Source organism: Protopterus annectens, chromosome 5.part0, assembly GCF_019279795.1.
Source record: "Protopterus annectens isolate FY-2018-M chromosome 5.part0, PAN1.0, whole genome shotgun sequence".
Taxonomy (NCBI): Eukaryota; Metazoa; Chordata; order Ceratodontiformes; family Protopteridae; genus Protopterus; species Protopterus annectens.
In genome coordinates, this window is record NC_056735.1 from 1,843,495,801 (window position 1) to 1,843,518,293 (window position 22,493).

The 22,493-nt window shown below is 37.9% G+C and overlaps 1 protein-coding gene across 2 annotated transcripts in view; it reads right to left on the reverse strand.

The window, feature by feature from the left end:
- Positions 1 to 22,493, reverse strand: part of VPS36 (vacuolar protein sorting 36 homolog) — a 1,108,846-nt gene that overhangs the window by 588,432 nt on the left and 497,921 nt on the right. For both annotated transcript variants that reach the window (XM_044071665.1, XM_044071664.1), the window contains exon 5: positions 10,821 to 10,910. In XM_044071665.1, coding sequence (XP_043927600.1) covers positions 10,821 to 10,910 — 90 coding nt within the window. The remainder of the gene's footprint in view (positions 1 to 10,820; positions 10,911 to 22,493) is intronic.

Genomic DNA, 22,493 nt, shown 5'->3' on the forward strand with positions numbered 1-22,493 from the left:
GACAGGATTATGGAGAACCCTCTTATTCATCAGGATCTCAGTCTGGGAAGGCAGACTCCGAGGGGTAGCTTTGGTGCTTCCTTTAACATGGCCTCTTTCTAGGCGGAGTCAGGGGTGGGATTCATCTGACCTATCACCAGAAGAGCAAAGCTCAGACATGAGAAATTTGGAAGGCTCACACAATCCACTGTCCATGAGGGGCAAGACTGATGTGGAGCAGAACAGCTCAGCTCCCATTGTGTACAGGGGTTGAATCAACTGGGACAGAGTTTAATTTTGCCCAAGGATCTGTTCAGAACCCCTCAATGCTAGTACCCTTTGTCAAAGTAATCAGGGTCAAAATCCTTGGAGCCAGATGGCAAGGAAAGTACAGTTGTGTACTCTTACCATAAATGTAGATGTTCGAGTGCATTCATTATTGCAGTCATAACTGATGGGATTTCCTGTCATGGAAGCCTTTGGTTGGCCTGACTACCAGATAATTTCCTCCTCCTCCTCCACACTTTAACCAATGTCAAGATATCTAGGTATAAAGGGAGTTAGCTGGCACTATAACTTTAGTTCATTCCTGCCTCCAAAAGAAAGCAGCCCCTAGCTGGTCCCTAAGGTGAAGTGCCTTAGCCCCAGGATACTACAGTGTGTAGCTTTGGGCCTTCTTCAAACAAAGAGGGGGAATAACGTGGATCTAAAGAGGAAAATGTCCACTCCAACCTTTGGGGCAAGAGGGAAAGAATACTGCAACAGTGAATACACTTGAACAGCTACATTTATGGCAAGTGTGCACAACTTCACTATGTCCTTCATGTTTCACTGTTGCAGTTCTGACTGATGGGGTGACTCCCAAAGCTGACAAGAAGGTGGATGGAGAAAGTTATGGAGAAGCTAGAAGGCCCTGAAAAATTACAGTAGCAACCTCAGCTCTAGACTTGGAAAAGGTTGAAAGGTGATGGTGTTTGCTGAAGGTATGCACAGAGGACGGGTTAGCTACTTCTAAAATGTCCTTACTGGCCACCCCTTTAAAAAAAGGCAGTAGACGTAGTGGTAGCCCTAGTGGAATGTGACTTAATAGAGTCTGGTGGCTTTTTTCCATAGTGGTTGTAGAAAAACAAAATGCAGTGGAAGATCCATTTGGAAATTGTTTAGTGACTGGTCTTCCTTCAGAGTTACAGGCAAAGGCTATGAAAAGCTGATCAGATTTCCTGACATTTTTTGTTCTGTCCAGATAGTAATGCAGTTGCCTATGCACATCCAGTAAGTGGAGGATTATTTCCCCTTTATTTTGAGTCTTAGAAAAGAAGGTAGGTAGGTTGATAGTCTTGTTCAGCGAGATCTCTCTAACCACTTTAGGCATAAAGGAGGGGATGGTCCTAACAGAAAGACTGTCAGGGAAGAACATGAGGAAAGGTTCTACACATAAGGGTCAGAAGTTCTAATACTCTTCTAGCTGAAGTAATGGCTAGCAAAAAACTGTCTTCCAGGTCAAGAACTTGATGTCTGTGGAGGCAGCTGGCTAAAAAGTGTTGAAGGTGAGCTTCTCCAAAATGAAATAAATCCCACACAGGAGCAGGAGCATTTTTTGAAGGTCTAATGTGAATGACCACTCACAGGAACAATTTCATGAGTAGGTGGGAAAAGAGAGGGGGTTGTGAGTGCAGATAGACTGAAATGTCTGAAGTGGGAATTTTACTACAAGAATGAGAAAGCCCTTTGTCAAAAAGCTCTGATAAGTATGAGTATCAGAGGAACCTGAGAGCGAAGAGGGTTCTGTCCTTTTTTGTCTGCACCATATAATAAATTGCGTCCATTTGGCGGAGTAAGATTTCCTTGTACTAGGTCTCCTGGCTTCTTTTAGAATGTCCAAGACCAGTTTGTCAACGGATGTTCCTATCCAGGAGGTCAAAATATCAATCAAGCTGTCAATTTGAGTGTGTTCATGTTAGTGTATATGATGGTTCCCTTGTTTTGTGTCAACAGGTCCACTTGTTGGGGCAACAGCCATGGTTCCTTCTTGCTGAGACTGAGCATTAGGGGATAGGATACCAGTGCTGCCTTGGCCCATCTGGGTCTACAAGAATGACCCTTGGCTTTTCCTGCCTTATTTTCAGAAATACCATGGGGACTAAGAGTACTGGAAGGAAAGCATAGACAGATAGACCTATCCAAGGGAAGGAGAAGGCATCCCTCCTCCATGCAGACTTGATTTTGACCCTTGAGCAACACTTTTCCAAGTGATAGTTTTCTTGTGTGGCTAAAAGATCTGTCTTTGGCACACACCATTCTCTGGCTATACTGAGAAAAACATCCTGATGCAACTGACACTCATGAGGGTCTGGTAGTTTCCTGCTTAGGTGATCTGCCAGTTGATTTCTTTCTCCTGGTATGTACTAAACCATGAGGTGCAGACTTAGAGAATGTGCAGTTTCTCAAAAGATTATTCCATGGCTATGCGTCAAAAAAGTTAAGAGCGAGTCCCCCCTTGCTTATGTACCACACAACCGTGGTTACTGTCTGTCTTTACTAGTAGTATGCTTAGTTTCCATTGGTCTTTGAATGCAATCAAGCCTTCTTTGACTCCCAACAGTTCTTTTAGTTCAAAAACAAGCACATCAACCTAAAAAGTGGTAATGTCAGCAAACTGGGAAAATCAGAAGAAACTGAGAATTCAGATAGAAGGAAACACAGTGGAACAGGTTAATAGCTTCAAGTATCTGGGAGGGGTGGTTAAGGGGAAGGGAAGTCTGAATGAAAGCTAGAATCAGATGGGTTACAGCCAACTGGCATAGAGTGTCAGGTGTAGTGTACAACAGAAGAATGCCAAAGAAGCTGAAAAGTAAGGTGTACAAAACAGTGGTGCAATCAAGTACTACTGTATGGTACAGAAACATGGGCAGTAAAAACAAAGCAGATGAAGAAGCTAGAGGGGATGGAATTAAGTGCCTGACATAGGTGGTAGGATGCACACTGTGGGACAGACAAAGAAATGAAGACAAAAGAGCAGAAGCCAAAGTAGCTCAAATTGCATAAAAGATCAAAGAGAACAGATTACAGTGGTTTGGGCACGTACAGAAAAGCAGAACACAATCTGGTGAAGATGATTTGGAATGCACAGGAAGAAGGTAAGAGGAAATGAGGGCATCCAGTGAACATGCGGACATATTGTGTGAGAGAAGATCTGCAACAGTCAGGCATGACTGTAGAAGAAGGCAGGAGTTCAGCATTACATCAAGAGAGATGACAGTTAACATGACACCCAGATCCCATGCAAAACAAACAATGGGAAAAAGGGGACGTGATGACCATTGAGCGACAGTGACGATGATGATGTGCTTCATTTTTTACTGGGTGTCCCACCTGCTCTATATGTCTGTAAGTTGTGGTAGTGTGCCCCCCCAGGCTATGTCAGAGGCATCTGTGGTCAATGTTTAGTTATGAGAAGTAATTCTGAAGGGGAGGCCTGGACTGATGGAACAAGCTTGGGCCCACCAGGCAAACTCTTTCCTGAGACAAGGGAGAAGCTTCACCTTGAAAGCTGAAGGATTGGGAGTGCTCGCATTACAATACAGCTTCCTCATGTGGAGTCTGGCAAGGGTGATTATTAGGATGTAAGAGGCCATGTAACCCAAGGCTCAACTCCCTGGCAATGGTGTTTTCTGTGAAGTTGTTTTAGGAAATGCTGTGTTAGAAAGTTTACTTTCTCTAGAGGAAAAGAGGAGTCCAAGGCCCCAAAACACAATCCTGTTTGTGGGGATGGCCTGAGACTTTTGATGGTGAACCTCAAGTTGTCCAAGTTTTCTTGGCTATATAACAAATCTGATTTGAGTTATTCTACATTCATTGCTTAAATGAGGCAATCATCTAAGTAGGGATGAATCTGAATGCCCTTTGACCAGCAGAAGATTATCACAGCAGCCATGCATTTTGGGAATACCCAGAGTGCAGTACACAAGCCAAAGAGCACAGCACAAAACTGATAATGCTTTGCATCTGTTCCAAAACATAAGCACCTCCTGTGAGTTTCTTTTTCTATTGGAATGTGGTGATATGTATCTTTTAGATCTACAGTAACCATACAGGCATTAGGAGAAATCATGGGCAACAGTTTTTGAAGGGTTAGCATTTTGAATTTTGGTACCTGTTGAGCTTTGACCAAGCAGGTCTCCAGGTACCTACTTTTCTTGGGAATAGAAACAGCCTGGAGTAAACTCTCTTTCCCCTCTAATCTTTTGGGTACTGATTCCACAGAACCATGGGTACAAAGTAGCTGAGTTTGTTTTGCGGCCTCTGTCTTTTCTCTCTGGGAAGCCTGAGCAATTTTGAGATTCCTTGAACTGAAGTCTGTAGCCTCTTTCTGTGATGTTTAATACCCACTGATCCCTGATAATGTGAGCCCAATTTTTTAAGAAGAGGGACAGCTGTCCTCAAAGTTCGGGAAGGTGGGGGTAGGCAGATTGTGGTGGGACTTGAGGAAGGGGGGGGGAAAGAGAGAGGCATGGGTGAGTCATGATTGCTCCCTCCTGGGACCCTTGCAACAATTTCAGTTGCTGGTGCTGCCTTTGAATGCTGTCCCTTCTAGGTCTCCTGTGTCTTGGTTTAGACTGAGATGCTAGAAAGGACCAGTGTTTGGTAGAATAGTTAAGGTTGAAGCAGAGTGGGTGAACCTGAAGGAAGTCTCTGACAGTCTGCATAGACATGGTCTTATCCTCCATCTTTGTATGATTGCTTCAGCCTTAGAACCAAAAAGGTAGGCTCTGTCCAAGGGAGCATCCAAAAGACTCAATTTTACATGCTCACGGAGGGACTGCTCTCTCAGCTAGGCATGCGATCTAATAACTGATCCTGTAGCTGCTGCCCTGTTAGATGCTTCCAAAGCATCACAGCCACAGTGTAAGGAGTGTTTGGCAACTTGAGAACAGGAGTTGGATAAGTCGAGCAGTTCCTTAGAGAGGCCCTTATTTTCAGTCCCCACCAATGTTTGCTTTATCTGGTCCAAGAGGGCCTCCTAATAATTGACCATATGGAAATGGCATTTTAGGGTCCTCATAGCCATGGTAGTGGTGGTGTAAACTTTCTTCCCAAACCTAAGGCTCTACCTTCTTTGTCTATTGGCTTTTTTTTTTTTTTAAAGAAGTGCTAGCTTTAGCTCCCTTAGGACCCTGAGTCATCACTTCAAAATCTGTTACAAAGTTATTAAAAAGGTGCCTATGGAAATTCAGAACTATGTAAAATCAGTCTGGCTTCCAAGCAGCAGGTGGCATTGAGTCTGGCTGAAAAGAAGTGTCCAACAAGACATCATTCACTACTCTAAGACTGAAGGAATGGCAACAGGTTTATGCTCAGGAAGTTTTAGGAATTCCCTTACCCTTCTCTTTGATTGAGGGTAATCTTAAATTTTGCATTTGAAGTACTCCCTTAGGGTGTGCAGAGTCTCACCAAAAGATATGTCCTCAGGGGGTGAAGCTGTGACTAGGTTCTCATCAGAGTCTGAATCTCCATAGGAAGAAGTAGACAAACCTTCCTCGAAGATGGATTCCTCATTGTCATCCCCAGAATCAAATGAATCTGAAAACTCCTGGGGAGAGATGCCCCTTTTTCTTTTACTAGGAGAAGAATCAGAAGCAGAGCCAGGGAAACTAAGATGTCTAGATGTGACTATAGCAATCAAATCCTCAGCCAGCCTAAACAGGTCCTGTTGACAGGCCCGAGTTTGGGATTGGTAGCTGGTAGGCCTCATCTGGGGAAAGGTGGATGAGCCTTTTTATGTAAGGCCTTAGGCATGGGCTTATGGGTGACATCAGTGCTAGGGCTGGGATGCAGACAGGCAGTCACAGCCTGAGAACAGTGAGCTGAGGTGATCTCCTGATAACGAGGGACTCCAGTCTCCCCTTTGACAGGTGGAAAATTGTTATCGGAAGCCTGAACCTGCAAAGAGGTTACAAATCCAACAGACAAGCTCAGTTCTTCAGCTTGTGCAGAAGTAGAGGGACCCAATGGCATACTGGACTCCGAAATAGTCTTGATAGAGGCATGTGCCACAACCTCAGTTGTCAGAGGGAACTATGAAAGCATCTCACTTTTTTCGATGATAAAAAGCCTGGGTGGACTGGCAGAAGGTGAACAAGTGTTACCTGGTACCCTATGCTTCAGATGCTTTCCATTCTTACTCCTAGGGAGAGCAACCTCATCCCGACAAGCAGACAACATGATACAAGAATGCGTTAACATCTCGCTAAGGTGCTTAGGTAGAATCATAACCCTATACTTGATCATCCTACTGTTAAAACAAGCAAAGAACCAACACTTAGGTACGCCATGTTCTGGGGCCTAAACAAGTTACACAAAATGAATGTAAGCCATGGTGTGGTATCTGCTTGCCACAGTGGAGACAGTTATGAACTTTCTCTGACATTAGTCAAGAAACAAATGAAAAGTTCCCCAATGGGGTACTTAGTTTTAGATGTTTTCTTTCTCTGGTGTCGACTGAATGACGCACTGACTAGCCCTCTGCTTTGGGCACTGATGGCAAGAAAGGATGGAAGCTATGGTGCCAACTGGCTCGCTTTATATCTGGGCATCTTGATGTCGGTCAGAGCATCCACTGGTTCCTGAAGGAGGAGGAAATTCTCTGACAGTTGGGCCGGCCAAGGGCGTCCATGGAAGGAAATCCAGTCAGTTAGGACTGCAACAGTAAAACATGAAGAATATCCAAGGTCATGAAAACTCTGACAATCGGCACCAACATCTCGGGCCGATACAGCAAAGCAAGATTCTGGCATCAAGAGGTCAAACTCCAAAAGAACTGACACTGACTAGGGACCAGAAAGGTTCAGCTCTGATGTTAATATCTTTTAATTGTTGGCACTGACCCCACTGCGCATAGTGGGGATTTACACTAATGTCATACCCAAATCATCTACCAACTCCAAGGGAATCGACAACAAAAAAAAAAGGAATCCTGCAAAGCTGAACACAGTAGCACTGATTCCTTAGTAGAACCTAATGATCTAGATATTGAAAACACAACAGGAAGAGAAGGACGAATTTCTTCTCTTGCACTGCCAGAAACAGAACAGGCAGAAAGAACACCATACTGGAGCAAAGTCTTCATAAAGGCTGACATCTTGTCCCAATCTAATTGAGTGGGGCACTGAAAGGATCTCGAGGAGAGGATAGATAATGCCAACACTGGTCTCAAAAACAAAAATCAGGACAGCTCCTGCATCAAGGAGAAGCTTCGAGCCTAGTTTGCCAGTCCCAAGAAATCCTGACAGGATGGAGAGGTAGGGGAGTAATGGTGTGGACACCACTGATGGATTGGGCTGGGGTAGAAGAGAAACTGACATCCTCAGTACTTTGGCCAAGGAAACTTTCTCTAAAAATGATGGCTCCCCATTTCCTCAATCCATTTCTTCTCTTCTCTTTCTTCTCAACTCTAGAAGGCTGATCCTTGTAGTCCCTTGTCTACCCCTTAAGCAATCTTCTTAATACCAACTTATTCTTCCTATGCATTATAGTCCTGGAACTGAAGTTCTTGCATATTAAAACAGTTGACATCAAGATGCCCAACTCCAGGGCAAATTACACAGAGTTCGTGTGAATCTTGGGACTGAAACTTGTGCATTTTTTTTTAAACTCTACCGGCCTCGTCTTCCATACTAGTCAAACACCAACAGACTATAATTAGTAGGTAACTACAGCAAGGCAAAAAGACAGTCCCTGGGATTCATTAACACCTACACTAAGTGTACACCATTCTGGGTGAACAGACAGCACAGGTATAACTCACAACTTCCTCCTAATTTTAATTTTCGTACTGATTTTCTTGCAGCTTTAAATACTGAGGGGGATTCATAAAGGTTACCACAAAGTGTAGACTACAGGTATACTTAGTGTAATCCTTATGAGTGAATAGAAAGCTGAAAAAATGTATCTGGAATGTTCTTGAAAACAGATCGTGTACACTTAGTGTAGGTGTTACTGAATCTGGCCCATTACCTGCCAAGCTGCAGATTATGGAAAGACAAGGCCTAACTCCACTGTAACCAAGACAGATCACCAACCTAAACTAATCTGTTACCACACTATAGGTATCAGCAGCAGCAAAAAAAAATTGTTATCTGATAGCAGAAAGCATACCTGTTAACCTCTTAGTGCAAGAAATCTTGACAAAGCCTGGCATAATGGAGGGACAAAGGACCAAAAATAGACACACATTTTAAATATTGCTCTTATAAACTTAGAAAGCTGCTAGAATAACAAGAACTGTGCTAGCATGTATTTTCTGAAGGATATGAAGTCTGCAACTCAAATGCATGCCATTATTTAGTGACTTTAATCCTTAGATCATCCCAGTGATTTGTCAAAAAAACCACAATTTTTATGAGGAAGAAACCAAAAATATGAGGCAAAAATCAGGACATTTTGCAAAAACTGTACAGTTGAGAAGTATGGCAGAAAATAAAGCCAAGAAATGAATTAAAAAGACACAGACATTGTTTATTTTGAACTGGGAATGGGAAAGTTAGGTGATGAGAAGTAAGAACTCAAAGCAAGAGTAAAAAAGATCAAATATAGATACATCATTAACTTCACTTATCTGACAGAAAAAAATGCACAACAGAACTCCCCAATTCAAGTTAATTCCAAAGCATCAAACTTCCAAAATGGCAGCAAAGAGATCTGGAAATTCAGCAAGTAGCAGCATACTAGTGGATGAGGGGAGAGGAGCTTGATGGCAACAGATCAGTCATTACCAAAGACTGCCGCCTCTGGTGACCAGTCCACATGTTCCAGTGTCCAAACTATACCAATTTAAATAGTATAGCTATGACATACATAATGTTATGGCTTATGAAAATATCTGTGCAGTGTAGACAAAGAAAGAAAGTAATGAAGAGAGGCAAGCTAAGAAATACATTTCTTAAAGTCTCTGTGAAGAAAAACAAATATTGCAAGACTGAATAACAACATAAATAAAATTATTGTTATTCACTTTAATAAGGTAGTCAAATGTGAAATGGAAAGTTGCATAACTGTAAACCACTCAATAGTACATTGAACCTCAAAGCAATCTTCAGTAGATATTACAAGAGAATATAGTACCTTAATAAATGTAGCTTTTACTCAAATTTTTGTTGTACTGGCTTAGAATGTGTCAACCTAGGATATTTAGAACACAGGCAAGACATTGTACAGGTCTTGTGTGCAAATATTTTCTGGAATATGGATTAATTCCTGTGAAAGGATGAAATGGCTGGATATATTCCTCCTGCTGCGGTTGCCTAAACTCTTTTTTTTATTCCAAAATATTCAGGCGATCCAAGGTAGAAGGACAAAACAAAAAGCTTCAAGTAAACTCCAGAACTTCAGCCTTAAGGTCTTCAGATAAATTTTCAGGTACCAGACAATTATGTCTACCTATGACTATTCCAGTCAGGGCAACTCTAGTGACAGTGTCAACTCATCGTAAGTGCACCTCAGTGGGTTTGAGGCCCACAGACTCAGCACTCCTAATTTGTGAAAGGCTCTTTCTTCTCTTATTAATCTATTGCATCACTTGCACTTTCTAGCATGAGCTCCACAGTGTCAAAACGTACTAACAGGTGTAAATACTCTTTACCATATCTGTCCAACAACCCTTTTGCCTTGTAAAAAATGAAATACCTAAATGAATAGAACATATATTGGAAGCCCCAGAAGCATATGAAATGCTAATCTAGTGGGATCGTATTTTAACTCTGAATAAATATAATTTATTAAACTTGTACAGCAATGTCACTTTTTCATGATCTGGTGGTCGCAAATTAGGGTACTTTGAACTTTTACTGCGTAAATTAAAAAAAAAAAAAAAAAGAAACTTTCCTCACAGACTCGGAGAATTTAAGCATCTAAGAAAGATTTTTCAAAGACGAGAACATTTCTGAAACAGGACAGCTGAAATTTTCTGCAGCAGTATTAACTGTATCATTAAAGTTAGAATGTTGAGGTAACAGCCTGAAGACTGTGAGGACGAATCTTTGCGATCCAAAGTGATAAGCTGAGGGAAAACTGATGCTTTTAAGATTTGTACATACTGATGTCTGTGTGATTTTAGAATTCACTTTCTGTGAAAGCAGTTATTTATTAACCTTCTAGCACCTCTGCGTATTTTTGACATGTAATTGTCATATTTAAAGACTTATGGTTTGTGAAAATTGGTGATGAAGCATTTTTGAAAGAGGTTAAAAGTACCTCTTGTACTAATTTTGTAGCCCAAATTCATGAGAAGAGAAACCACTGAAGAAATGCCTTCAAATTGGAAGGAGGCAGACTCTGAATGGTGTACTTCTTTAGGTTCTTCCTCCAAGGAAAGTAGCTCAGGCACCAATAAATGGTTTTATCTTGATTCAGCTTGCTTGAATGAGCTGCATTCTCCAGTACTGGTTTACTCCATTTTGTTTTCTTCTGCTGTGCTGCCTTTTTAGTGAGGACACTAGTGGATGAGCCTACACAAGTGACTAGAGGACGTACAAACACATGAGAACGCATGAGCAATGGCTCCACTTAACAAAAGACGTGTGTTGTATTACACCTCAACTTGAAAAGAAGTCAGAACATGGAACAACAATTCTGAATTTGGCAAAAGTTGCCCCTCTTTTGTATCATCATCAACATTTAGGTGCACTTATTCTAGCATCGCTAATGAGGGTCTTTTCACCATTACAAAGATCAAAAAATGCAAAATCAGACAATCACCTTACAAGAAGAAAGTAACTATATCTGTCAAGTCTGCTGGAAGAGGAAGGAAAACTTCATAAAAACTGAAGTTTGTTTCTTGCAAGTACCTGAAGTCCACTATTTGTTCGCCCAGGCTCAGACACTGCCATCCTCTCCCATTGCTTCATAGCCATTACTTCTGACAATCGTCTGAAGAACTAAAAGATAAAAGTTAGGCAAAAATTAAAATTATAATGGTATAATGGAAAATACTGCCTTGAAGTATACTGACAATTAATTTCAGATATTAGTCTTTGCTTGTGCAGCAGGAAGCAGAACTGGGTCACCTAACCAGAGCACAGCTTTTATCCTCCTGTGAAGCTCATATCTTTTTTTTATAGTTGTATAATAAATGGAAACTAACATGCGGCCTTCTTGCTTACTGCTAGTATAACAGCTGAGCAATATTAGGAGATATAACCTTCTTCACACAGTTTAACTATAATGTGGCATCTCTGAACCAGATTTATGCAACTAACACTGTAAATGTACCAGAGATTTCAATGCACTGCAAAACAATCTAAACAGATAAATTCCAAACACAAAAACATGAATACAATTGTTCTTACTTGAGTTAACATTTAAATTTGTGCACTGCTATAGCATGCAATCTTAACATAATGCAAAATCACATTACTGCATTGTTGTCATCTTTCAGCTTAGGGGCCGTCACTGCGGATCACCGGCCTGCTCATGATTGGCAGTAGAGTTTTACAGTGCCAAGTTGCCGGCCCAACCTTCACAGAAGTAACACACACACCTACCCGCATGTCTCTGAAGTTCAACCGACCGAATCACATTACTGTGTAAACGAACTAAAATGAAATGATTTCTAGCAACTTAGAAAAATAAGTGTGTAAACAAAATGGTTGTCCATCCCATACTAAATGCAAGGTTAGCAGATTATCAGCTACTCCAGTAAAGAATAACTTGGGTATTAGGGAAAAATGCTGAACAAAAGAATAGAAGGAATTTTTGGCAAGTGGAGGAGACTAGATGCTGTCATTAACAGTAAGGTACTATCTTTGACAACTGTAAGACCTATAAGGGAAAGAATAACAAAAGAGGGTAGATTTTTGAAGATGTTAATGAAAATATGTTTTGGAAGTTGTGAATTCAGTGGTAGGGACTTGGACAGAATATACATATTACTCCCCAAGGTACAATAACTGGACTAATCTAGACAGAAATTATATTTCATAGGAACATGTGCATTTAACTGCAAGCTTCGACACAAAGCCAATAACTATTTCTGATCATGCATAGACAAAAAAAACAATATAAAAATACAGGATGATGATGTATAATGAGACACAGATGTTTTCCCATCTACCTGTTGAAAAGAGAGGAATTTAAGGAATGTGTAGTGGAAATTATTCAAGAGTTATTAGGCAAGACAGAAATATCTTAAAAGGTTACAGCTAGTGAGAGGAATAAAATGAAAATGGAGTTTAAAAATAGGGTAGAAATAAAAGAGAAAGAGATATGGTCAAGTAATAATAGGAATTACTTAGTGGTCTGACAAAGGTTAAAGTATTGCAGAAGATGTAAAAATGCAGAATGCTAAAGAGAAAATAAGGGAGTAGCTGGATAATGAGCTTGAGTATAGAAAGACTGCTGTTAGGCAACTATTGTTCGATATTAACTCCAGAGCACAAAAACTTTTAGTACAATGACTTAGGCAACAGAAAGTAAAAAGGATGGTTGCCAAACTTATGGAGACTATAAAGAGAAAATGTATTTATTTTACTTTGTTTACCGGAAAGTCCGACTGGACATAGGTCCTTTTTCATCGGAAGCCCGTGGAGAAAAGCTCAGAGAAAACAGTACAGTACAAAAGAAAAGAGTGACAGTGTAGTAACATTAGAAGAAACATATCAATACATATTAATAATACAATCTAGCATACTTAGTAAAGAATAACATTTCTGTAAAACATTTAGTCATAAGTCATTCTTGATATCAAATATAAATATTTGAAAAATTACAAATTAAAAAAAAATTATCTCGACTGATGAGTCAATTGGAACTGTAGGAGATTTATCATTTGATGAACCAGAAGAGAATGAAAGGGGGGAGCAGCCATTTGGTCCTTAGCAGAATCCCAGCAACAGTGCAGTGTTACGGCTTAACCTGGGGAGTCACATGAGCAAAGCCAGTTATTTGAGTAGTGGTTTTTGAAAAGTTTTTTAAATTGGGAAGTAGAGTTGGTAGAGGTTAAGTGTTTTGGAAATGAATTCCAGGTTCTGGCAATAGAGCATGCACAGATAGATTTGCCAGCATCATTTTTATGTTTGATGATATTTATGTGGTTGTGAGTACTAGATCTTAAGGGTCTGCAAGAGGTATAGGGGGTAATTAGCTGCTGAAGGGCTGGGGTTTTTCATAGAGGTAGTAAAGTGTGTGAGCTACTGAAAGTTGGGTGAGTAGGAGGAGTTGCGTTAGCTCAAACCAGTTCAGTTGCTTGAGGGCTAGACAATGGTGGGATATATGGGAGGCATCAATAGCAAACCTGGCAATCTTATTGTAGCATGATTCTATTTTGGTTACTTCAGTGTGGCGAAGGTTAGTTAAGATAGGGGACGCATAAAGAAGGATGGATAAGAGATGGGTTCTTGCAATAGCAGCTATGGTATATTTAGTGAGGAACTGTCTGTTCCTGTAAAGGAGACCAAGCTTTTTGTTAACTTTCTTGATTGCTTGGGCTATGTGTATGTCAAATTTTAGATTATTGTCGATTTCTACGCCTAATAGTTTTGTGTGTGAGGTTGGGGTGATTTGTATATTATCTTTAGATGTTGTGGTAAAAGCATTGTTTAGTGGAGGAGCCCTACCTGGGCTAAAGAGGATGAGTTTTGTTTTTTTTTTTGGGATTAAGAATAAATTTGATGTCAGTGAACCATGTTTCAGCTAGGGTAAAGTTGTGTTGGGTTATGTTTTTTAACTTGTTTAGGGTGGAGGGGTGGCACTTATAATAGTTGTATCATCTGTATATTGCACTACTGAGGCAGAGGGTGAGCATGAGGCTATCTGGTTAGTAAATAGTGAAAATAGCAAGGAACCAAGGATGGACCCTTGGGGGACGCCTATGGCAACTGGTAAAAGGGAGGACAATTGGTCTTGCCAAAGAACTGCCTGCTGACAGTCTGATAAGTAGTTATTGAACCAGGATATGGTGGAGGAGCTTATGTTAAGGGTAGTTAGAGTGTCTAGGAGCCTGCTATGGTTAACCATATCAAAAGCTTTGGATAGGTCTAAAAATATGGAGGAGACAAATAGTCCATTGTTTCTATGTTGATTGACAATACTGGTGAACGAAAGTAATGCTGTGGTGATACTATGTGAAGGTCTGAAGCCGTGTTGGGATTTGGATAATAGGTCATTTTTTAAGAGGCACTGCATTAGTTGGGAATGAACTACTCTCTCCAGTATTTTTGATAAGGGTGATAGAATTGCAATAGGGTGGAAGTTGGTAAGCTCAAGGGAGTTGCCCCCTTTGTGCAATGGTATATGTGATATTTTCCATGAGTGAGGTACCTTACATTTTGCTATTGACCTATTTATAAGAATGGACACGGGAAAGGCTATGGCTTCAGTTCTTATTTATAGGAAGTCTGCCAAAAATCCTGTAGAGGTACAAGAGATATTTCAGAAATTTTATGAAAATTCATATAAAGAGAAATGAGGGAATAAAGAAAGAGTAGGAATGGAAATATTTATGAATTACTTAATTGTTGCAATGTTATGGGAAGTTGAGGTTCAACAGCTAACAGTTAAGACAGGAGGAGATGAAATAAAAATGGTGGTATATAATCAATCTTCTGGAAAGTCTCCAGGAACATGGTATTTCTGTGGAAGTCTGGAATTTAGAAGGGAAAAAGTGCTAAAGATCTGGAAGATTTTGTTTAACAGTACTTTAAAAGGAGAGGAAGCACCAACATATTGGAAAAAACTGTGTTGAGCTGTATTACCTAAAGAAGGTAAAGCTCTGTCAGGCCTAGCTTCATACACACCGAGAAACTGGAATCTTTTGTTTACGGATATGGATAGTAAGATACAAGCAATAAAAATGGTTTTAGTATCTTTAGTTTTATATACACATCAGGCATATTTATTATCAACCAGATCAGAAGCCATGGAGAATAATTAATAAAGAGTTGAAGGAATTCATCTGGGAAGAGAAGAGGATAAGAATCAAATGGGATAAATTGATCCTTCCAATAGAACAAGGTGGCATAGGATTACCTGATTTCAAGGAACATTTTTGAGATACACAGTTAAGGCTCATATATATTACACATGGAGAAAGTTATACTTCAAAAATGGAAAGAGACTGTGATGAGGTGGGGAGGGTGTTCAAGAAATAGAGAGTGGAATCTTGGATGCAGATCCTTAAGGAGAATAAAAACAACCATAGAGAAGATTATATTCATAAAGTAACAGAAAGCATTCTAAGAACTAAGTCAACATGATAACGGAGAAATTAGATTTAGCCAATAGGGATAAATGCAAGTAGGGGTACAGAAAACAGGCAAGAGGAGGCTGGAATTTACTGGAGAAAACTGGCAATGGAACCAAGGCATTGGGAGCAAATAACTAGAGAGGGGGAAAGTAATGGAGTGGGATGAGGCCAAGATGATGTTAGGACTGGAGACTAGAGATTGCCTTCGCTACCAGACATTGATTATTAGAGTATAGGCAAAAAGAAAGGGATAGGGGAGTTGTAAGTGAAAGACCTGCTCTGGTAGAGATTTTAGTTGAATCTAGAACAGAAGCTGCTGTTAGAAGTGGGTAATTAGTAGGTCATATAAAATATTACATGCTAACTATAAGAATCAATCAGAGGAGGTTAGAAAAGATTGGGAAGGAAGACTGGAAAAGCAATTTACAAGAGAACAGTAGGAAGACATGTATGCAAAAAAGTCCAGAAAGTGTAGGATCTTTGCTTTAAGTTTTTTGCATAGGTAATTTATACCCCATGCAGACTTCAGAATTTTTCCTCAGGCAAATAGCAAATGTTGGAAGTATGACAGGGAAGAAAGAGGTTACTGAGAATATATGTTTTGAAAGTATAATAGTTGGTAAATTTTAAACATTCCCTTCAGAGCATTCTGTCAGAAATATTGGATAAGCAAACGGCTGTAACTAAAGACATGATTCTTTCGAGGTGGGATACACTAAGGCCTCATTAACTTTTATTCTGTTGACTGCCAAAAAAAATCAGTTCCTAGAAAATGTAAATCAAAGTCTAAACCAACTATATTTAAAACACTGAATATTATAAAATAAATAAAATAACTGGAAGGTAGATCTTTAGAAAAGGGAAGGAACAAATTACATAGAAATAAAGGGAACTGTGTAAATAATACACAGAGAATAATGTGAAGGATTGAGGTTTAAGGGAATGCAGGAATTGATAAATGTATGTAATGCTGGAGTGATTATAGTTAGAAAGAAGGAAAAGATGTTGGACTTCCAAGATGACTGCACAACTAACAGCCTAACTCTAGCTCTCCCAGTGTGAAAACAGAAACTCAACAGAGAAGGCCAGTAGACTTTTGTGTTTATGGGTAAATTTCAGTAACTGGCTAGTAAGTGAACTGCCTGGATGCCAGGAAAAAAAATAGAAAGCACATGGAAAAAAATCAGCTACAATAAGTGAGGAAGAAACACTGACTGGGGCAAGTTCTGCAGGTCTTCAGCAAAAACCAATGCAACCTCCAGGCAAAACTTCCAGTAACCTACAAGAAGATAAAAGACAACTTCACAAAGACCTAGTTAAAATAAGCAAAACACTGATGGAGCATATCAACACAAACAACAAAAGGCTGGAACAAATGGAAGAAGCTTTAAACAGATATTCAGATAAAGTGATAAAGCTGCAAAAATCAGAGGCTGAAATAAAGAAAAGGCTGGCCGAATATGAGACTGCTCAGGAAGAGATATTTAAAAAATAGAATTAAAGGACAGAACACATAGGGAAACCTGAGATTTTCAGCTAAACTAGAGAAGCTGGAAGGAACAGAGGATATTCATTTTATGAAACACAAATAAGCAACTAGACTGGTATTTCACAGAAGGAGTTATTAGTTAAAAGGGAAACATTATGTGTATGCTCCAAACCTGGCTATAAGAAAGCAACCTAGACCTTTAATAGTAAAGATGCAATCCTACCAACACAAGGAGTTGATTCAGACAAAACTGTGGCAGAAGGACAAAATACTAAAAGTGAAAGACAGCAGAGACTTTGTAGAGAATGATTACTCATTGTACACCAGGCAGAAGAGGAGTAAATTAATTCCAATATTCAGGGAATGTCGAGATGCAGGTGTGAGATTCAAACTGCTGTATCCAGCTATCTTCAAGGTATTCTTCCTTGGAAGGAAAAATCATTTTTGACAAAAGTTTGCCCAACAAAAAGTGAGCTGTGAAACAGAAGGAGAGCCTGCTTCTTGTTCTTCTAGTAATAAAGCCCACAAAGAGACTATACCTGTGAAACCTTTTACAGTGTTTCAAAGAAAAATGTTGGACAGAAGGACAGGAGCATGAGAGCTGACTAGAAGAATGGAAAGTACAATGGAAATGAAGCAGACAGAATTTGGGAGATGGAGATGTACAGTAATAAAACCAGTAACAATGTGCGATTACAATGCAATAATTATATTTGTGAAATATGACAGAAGAAAAACTGTAAATATTGGACTTTTTCAGAATATGTTGAACTTGTGGGGGGACTCTAAAGTATATACCCTACTTCATGTCATTAATGTTCAGAAAAATGCTTCGGGGAGGGGAAGAGAAGGGAGAAAGTTAACTGGAAGTAAAAAAAACATTTTTTTCTTAATAGTATTATTTTTGTGGTGTACGGTTTTCTTTGCATGCCATAAAGTAAAATTTTCTCTGTTATTTTTAAGTGTAATGGGGATTGTAAATAGGTGTGGCTGTTCTTTTTCTCCCTTTCTTTCTCCCTTCTCTCTTTCTTCTTGATCAGATTTAAGAAACGTATGCACTGAAATGTAAAAGCCTGGTTAAAAGAGCATAACAAAAGGAAAATTAATGTGCTTTGTCTCATTCTTGCATGGAGGAATGACTGGATTAAGGACCTCACATTTGATTTAGCAACAAGTTTCATTAGAAGGCAAGTAAATGAAGAAGAATATTGAATATAATGAAGGCTTTTTCTAGCAAATGAATGTATGCTTAGTACTGATTCTGTATATGGCCCTCATGTCTCCAGGGAAGCAATCTAATTAAGGAAATTAACTGTCTGGTTCTTGTGTCACCATGGAGACAATCTAATAAGGAGAAATTGGTTACAGTCTGGTAGCGAGTGACTGGGTGGGGAAAAAAGAAACGAGAAACTGGCTAGGAGATAATGTTCTCTAAAAGCAGCTGGGAGAGCTCCAAAGATAAGACAAAACCAGTTAGTACCTAGTAGAAGCACAGACTGCACCATGAGTCTTAGCATGGATAACCTTTATTTTAGGTTAACTCAAGTCTAAGACTATGGCTGTCAGTTTAGGACATTTTAAACCTTCAATATTTGAAGATGTACATAGTTTTTTGTGTGTTAGTATTAAATGAATAGGTTTTAGGGGGGTATTGGGCTTTGTTTGTTTTTTGTTTGAGGGCTTTCAATAAAATAAAAGGTTTTGTAAGATGTGACACAGGCTCAAATGCATACAACAATAAACCACTATATAGAAGTTCAACCTGCCAAACAGTATATGCATGTTAACACAAAAGCTGGAACTAGACATTTAACAAAAAGGTGTTGTACATAAAAGGTGAGAATAATAACTTTTTAATAAAATGATGCTTTCTGTAATGTCTTTAAATGTCAATGGTCTCACAGATAAATACAAAAAAGAAGTAGTGAATTATATTTAAAAATGTAGAGTACAAATAGCTATGCCACAGGAGACGCACATGAAAAGAACGATGTGTGAATTTTACAAAGAAAGATTTTCAGAATGGTTATTCAGCAGAATACCTGGGACAAAGGAAAAGAGAAGTACTTATATTAATTGCAAAAGGAGCTCCAATAGTGATAGAACAGGATAAAGATAATAATGGCAGATTTGTAGTGCTAAGGGGCTAATGGCAAGGGAGGAGGATTACACTAACACATATTTATATTCCACCTAAAACTGCTATAATGGAGCTTAAGAAAATTCTGGGAGAAATAATCAGTTTTCAGCAACGAATATTACATACAGGTAGAAACTGGAATTTGATTTGCAATGGTGAAGATGTGTCTGGGGGGCACAGATGGGAAAGTATAACAAAACAGAGGGTATATTTTTGAAGAAATTTATGAAAATATTTGGCATGGAAGATGTGACTTCAGTAATAGGAGTTCATGGTGAATTTACATATTATTTGCAAAGATATAAAAACTGGGCTAGGCTAGACAGAATTTACATTTCACAGGAACATATGCATTTAATTGAAAGTCTTAATATGCACCCAATAACTATTTCATGCGCCAATAACAACTAAAATAAAAATACAGGGTAATGAAATAAAAATGAGACACTAGTGTTTTTCCACCTAACTGCTGAAGAGAGAGAAATTTAAGGAATGGGTAGTGGAGATTATTCAGGAGCTATTCAAGAGGACATAAATTACTTCTGAAAATATAGCTAGGGAGTGGGATGAAAATTAAGCTGGAGTTTAAAAATAGGGTGTAAATAAAAGAAAGGGAGCTATGGTTAAGAAGTAACAAGAATTATTTAGAGGGACTGACACGTGTTAAAGTATTGCAGAACAATGGGAATCTCACAGAACAAGAAGAGGATTGACTGCAGAATGCTAAGCAGAAAATAAGGGATTATCTCAATAATATACACAAGTTTAGAAAGATTGCTGTTAAGCAACATTTTTTGATAAAATAAAGCCCAAAAACTTTTAGCACAATGACTCAGCTAACAGAAAGTAAAAAGGGCTTTCACCAAGTTTAGGGGGCCTATAACAAGGAAAGTAACAACAGAGCCTGTAGAGGTATTACAAATATTTTGGAAATACTATGAAAGTCTGTATGAAGCAGAGAAATATGGAAATTAGGAAAGATACAAATTGAAATGTTTATGGAAAAAATAAATATGCAAATGTTAGAGGCAGATGAGGCTCAATTGTTACCGTTTAGTGTTAGATTAGGGACTTGCTCAATTGTGACCGGTTAGTGTTAGATTAGGGACTTCCATTTTAAAGTAGCTATTAGACATTACACAGGCTAAAGGGTAAAATAAATTGTGTTTCATTTATGCATAAAAGACAGTTAAGCAGAAAGAAAAATAACCTTGTTAGTCAAGCAAGAGAGGAAAGATCAGCATAACGTGTATAAAATACAGAAATACAGAATGTTCTTTTCTCAAAGGAAAGATACAATCTTTTTTTTTTTCTCAATTTTTTTTTTATTTTTCAAATACATTTGAATGAATTCCATAGTATTTATACATAACATCTTAAATAACTATGTACACTATTTACAATTAGCCTGACACTATAACAGATCTTAATGTACACAGTTACTTTATTAGTATGCCCAATCTATTATCATCGTGTCTGATCAAATTATTGTATAGTGTCAATCAATGATAATACTTTTCCCCCAAGGGTTGTTGCTAAATGGATTTGGATAAAATCTTAGTTCTTTAATTTTAATTTCCAATAATGTTGTGGTCTTCAGTAGTCTGTAAAAGTCGTCCAAAGTTGGTATTGTGTTTGTATTCCATCTTCTTGTTATACAGTTCCTTGAGATTGCAAGTATAGTCCATTCTAGATACTTGTTTGACCTATTCAAATGAGGACCTTTGTTCACATTTAATAATACAAGAGCTTTAGTTAAATAAAATGATTAATTAAATAAAGCTTGTAGAACGTTAATACCATTCCAAAATGGCTTAATTTTAACACAATCTGCATTGTGTACTTGCTCATATCTCCAACATATTCCTTTTATGAAAGAACTAATTTTACTGATTCTCTCTGGGGTTAAAAATGCTCTGTGCAAGCATTTCCAATTAAAAACTTTCCAGTATTGTGTAAAGGATGTGTATTTTATCGATAATAAGATATTTGTTTTAATATCTTCAGTTAACTGTACTGAGTGTCCTTTTGTTATATATTTCCAATATGAGGTTTTGAGTGTTGTTTTATAGTTTATCAATATTTTGTAAAATTTTTAAATACTGTTTCCCATGTAAAAGTCATTATATATGATTTCATATATGTAGTTCAGAAATTTAGATATTTTTTTAAATGAAGAATTGTTAATTATTCTACTTAAATCTTGCAAATATGACAGAATACTCTGTAAAGTTAGCCAGTCCTGTTGTGGAATTTTGTATGCTGTTTTTATTACTTGCATATCTAAAACTTTTAGTTCTTTGATACATTGGAGCCAGTAAAGAAATCCTTTCTGTTACCAGGAATTAATAATTTCTCTATATATTTTATGTGGAAAGTTCTTTGTGACTATAAATGGTGTTAAAAGATCAAACCAGATTTTTAAATCTATATCTGCATTAATAATTTTCCTAAATGAGTCAATGTAATAATTAATCATACGAGTTTTAGTGGGCTTAGTTATGTTATATTGCATACTAATACATATGTGCCATGGTAAATTGTTTTTATCTGTTATTTGAATTTTTTTTGTAAATCAAATTCATTTATCAATATTACAGTTAGTAATTATTTCCACTTTGCAGAGTAATTTGGACTTATCCAATCTGAGATTATTTTAGATACTGATGTTTTTATATATGTTTCTATATCAGGAAAGTTTAATCCTCCATGTTTCCATGGTCTGATATGATGTATTAAAGCTATTCTGTTTCTTTCAGGAAAACAGAAACATTTTATTAGGCATGAGTTTATTTCTTTAAGTATATTCCTTTCTGGTAACAGTTGTACTGCCAAAGCTATATATAGGATCTTGGGTAGTAAAACCATTTTTATTAACTGTAGTCTATCTTCAAATGTTAATATTATTTTGTTCCACTTTTCCACAGAGATTTTAATTGTATTGATATTATTGTAGTTTTTTGAGACTAATTCATTATTATCCTTGCATAACTAAATTCCTAGATATTGTTAAGGTAGATTTTTGTTTCCCTATGATGTGATCCCCCTTAGTCTGCAGTTCTTTTTTTTATTTAAAAATAAAAATTTTGATTTATTGAAATGGAGTCTTGATGTCATGTAAAATTTGTCAATTAATATATCTAATTCTTCTAATGTCTCTTTTGTATTAGATAATGTTAGTAATATGTCATCAGCAAATAGCATTACTTTAGAATTGTATTGTTCATAAACATCTATTATTTTTATTTTTATATTGTTACGAATCGAATCTGCCAATATTTCAATAGCCAGAGCGAACAGAATTGGTGACATGGGAATCCTCATTTAGTGCCTTTTGTTATATGTATAGATTCAGAGGTAAAGGGACCTAACATGACATACACTAAATTGTTTGTATATATATTCTTTAGGATATGAACAAAGGATACAGGAAATTCAAATAGCATTAGGATTTTGAATAAATAGTCCCAATTTAGGGAATCAAAGGCTTTCTCTATATCTAAGCCAGTTATGAGTGTTTCTTTATTTTCTTTATTAACATAATCTAGAAGAGAAATTTCCTTTTAATATTGTCATGTGTTTGTCTATGATATATAAATCCAGTTTGATCATTTATTGTTTTGGATAGTGGTATTTTCATTCTGTTAGCT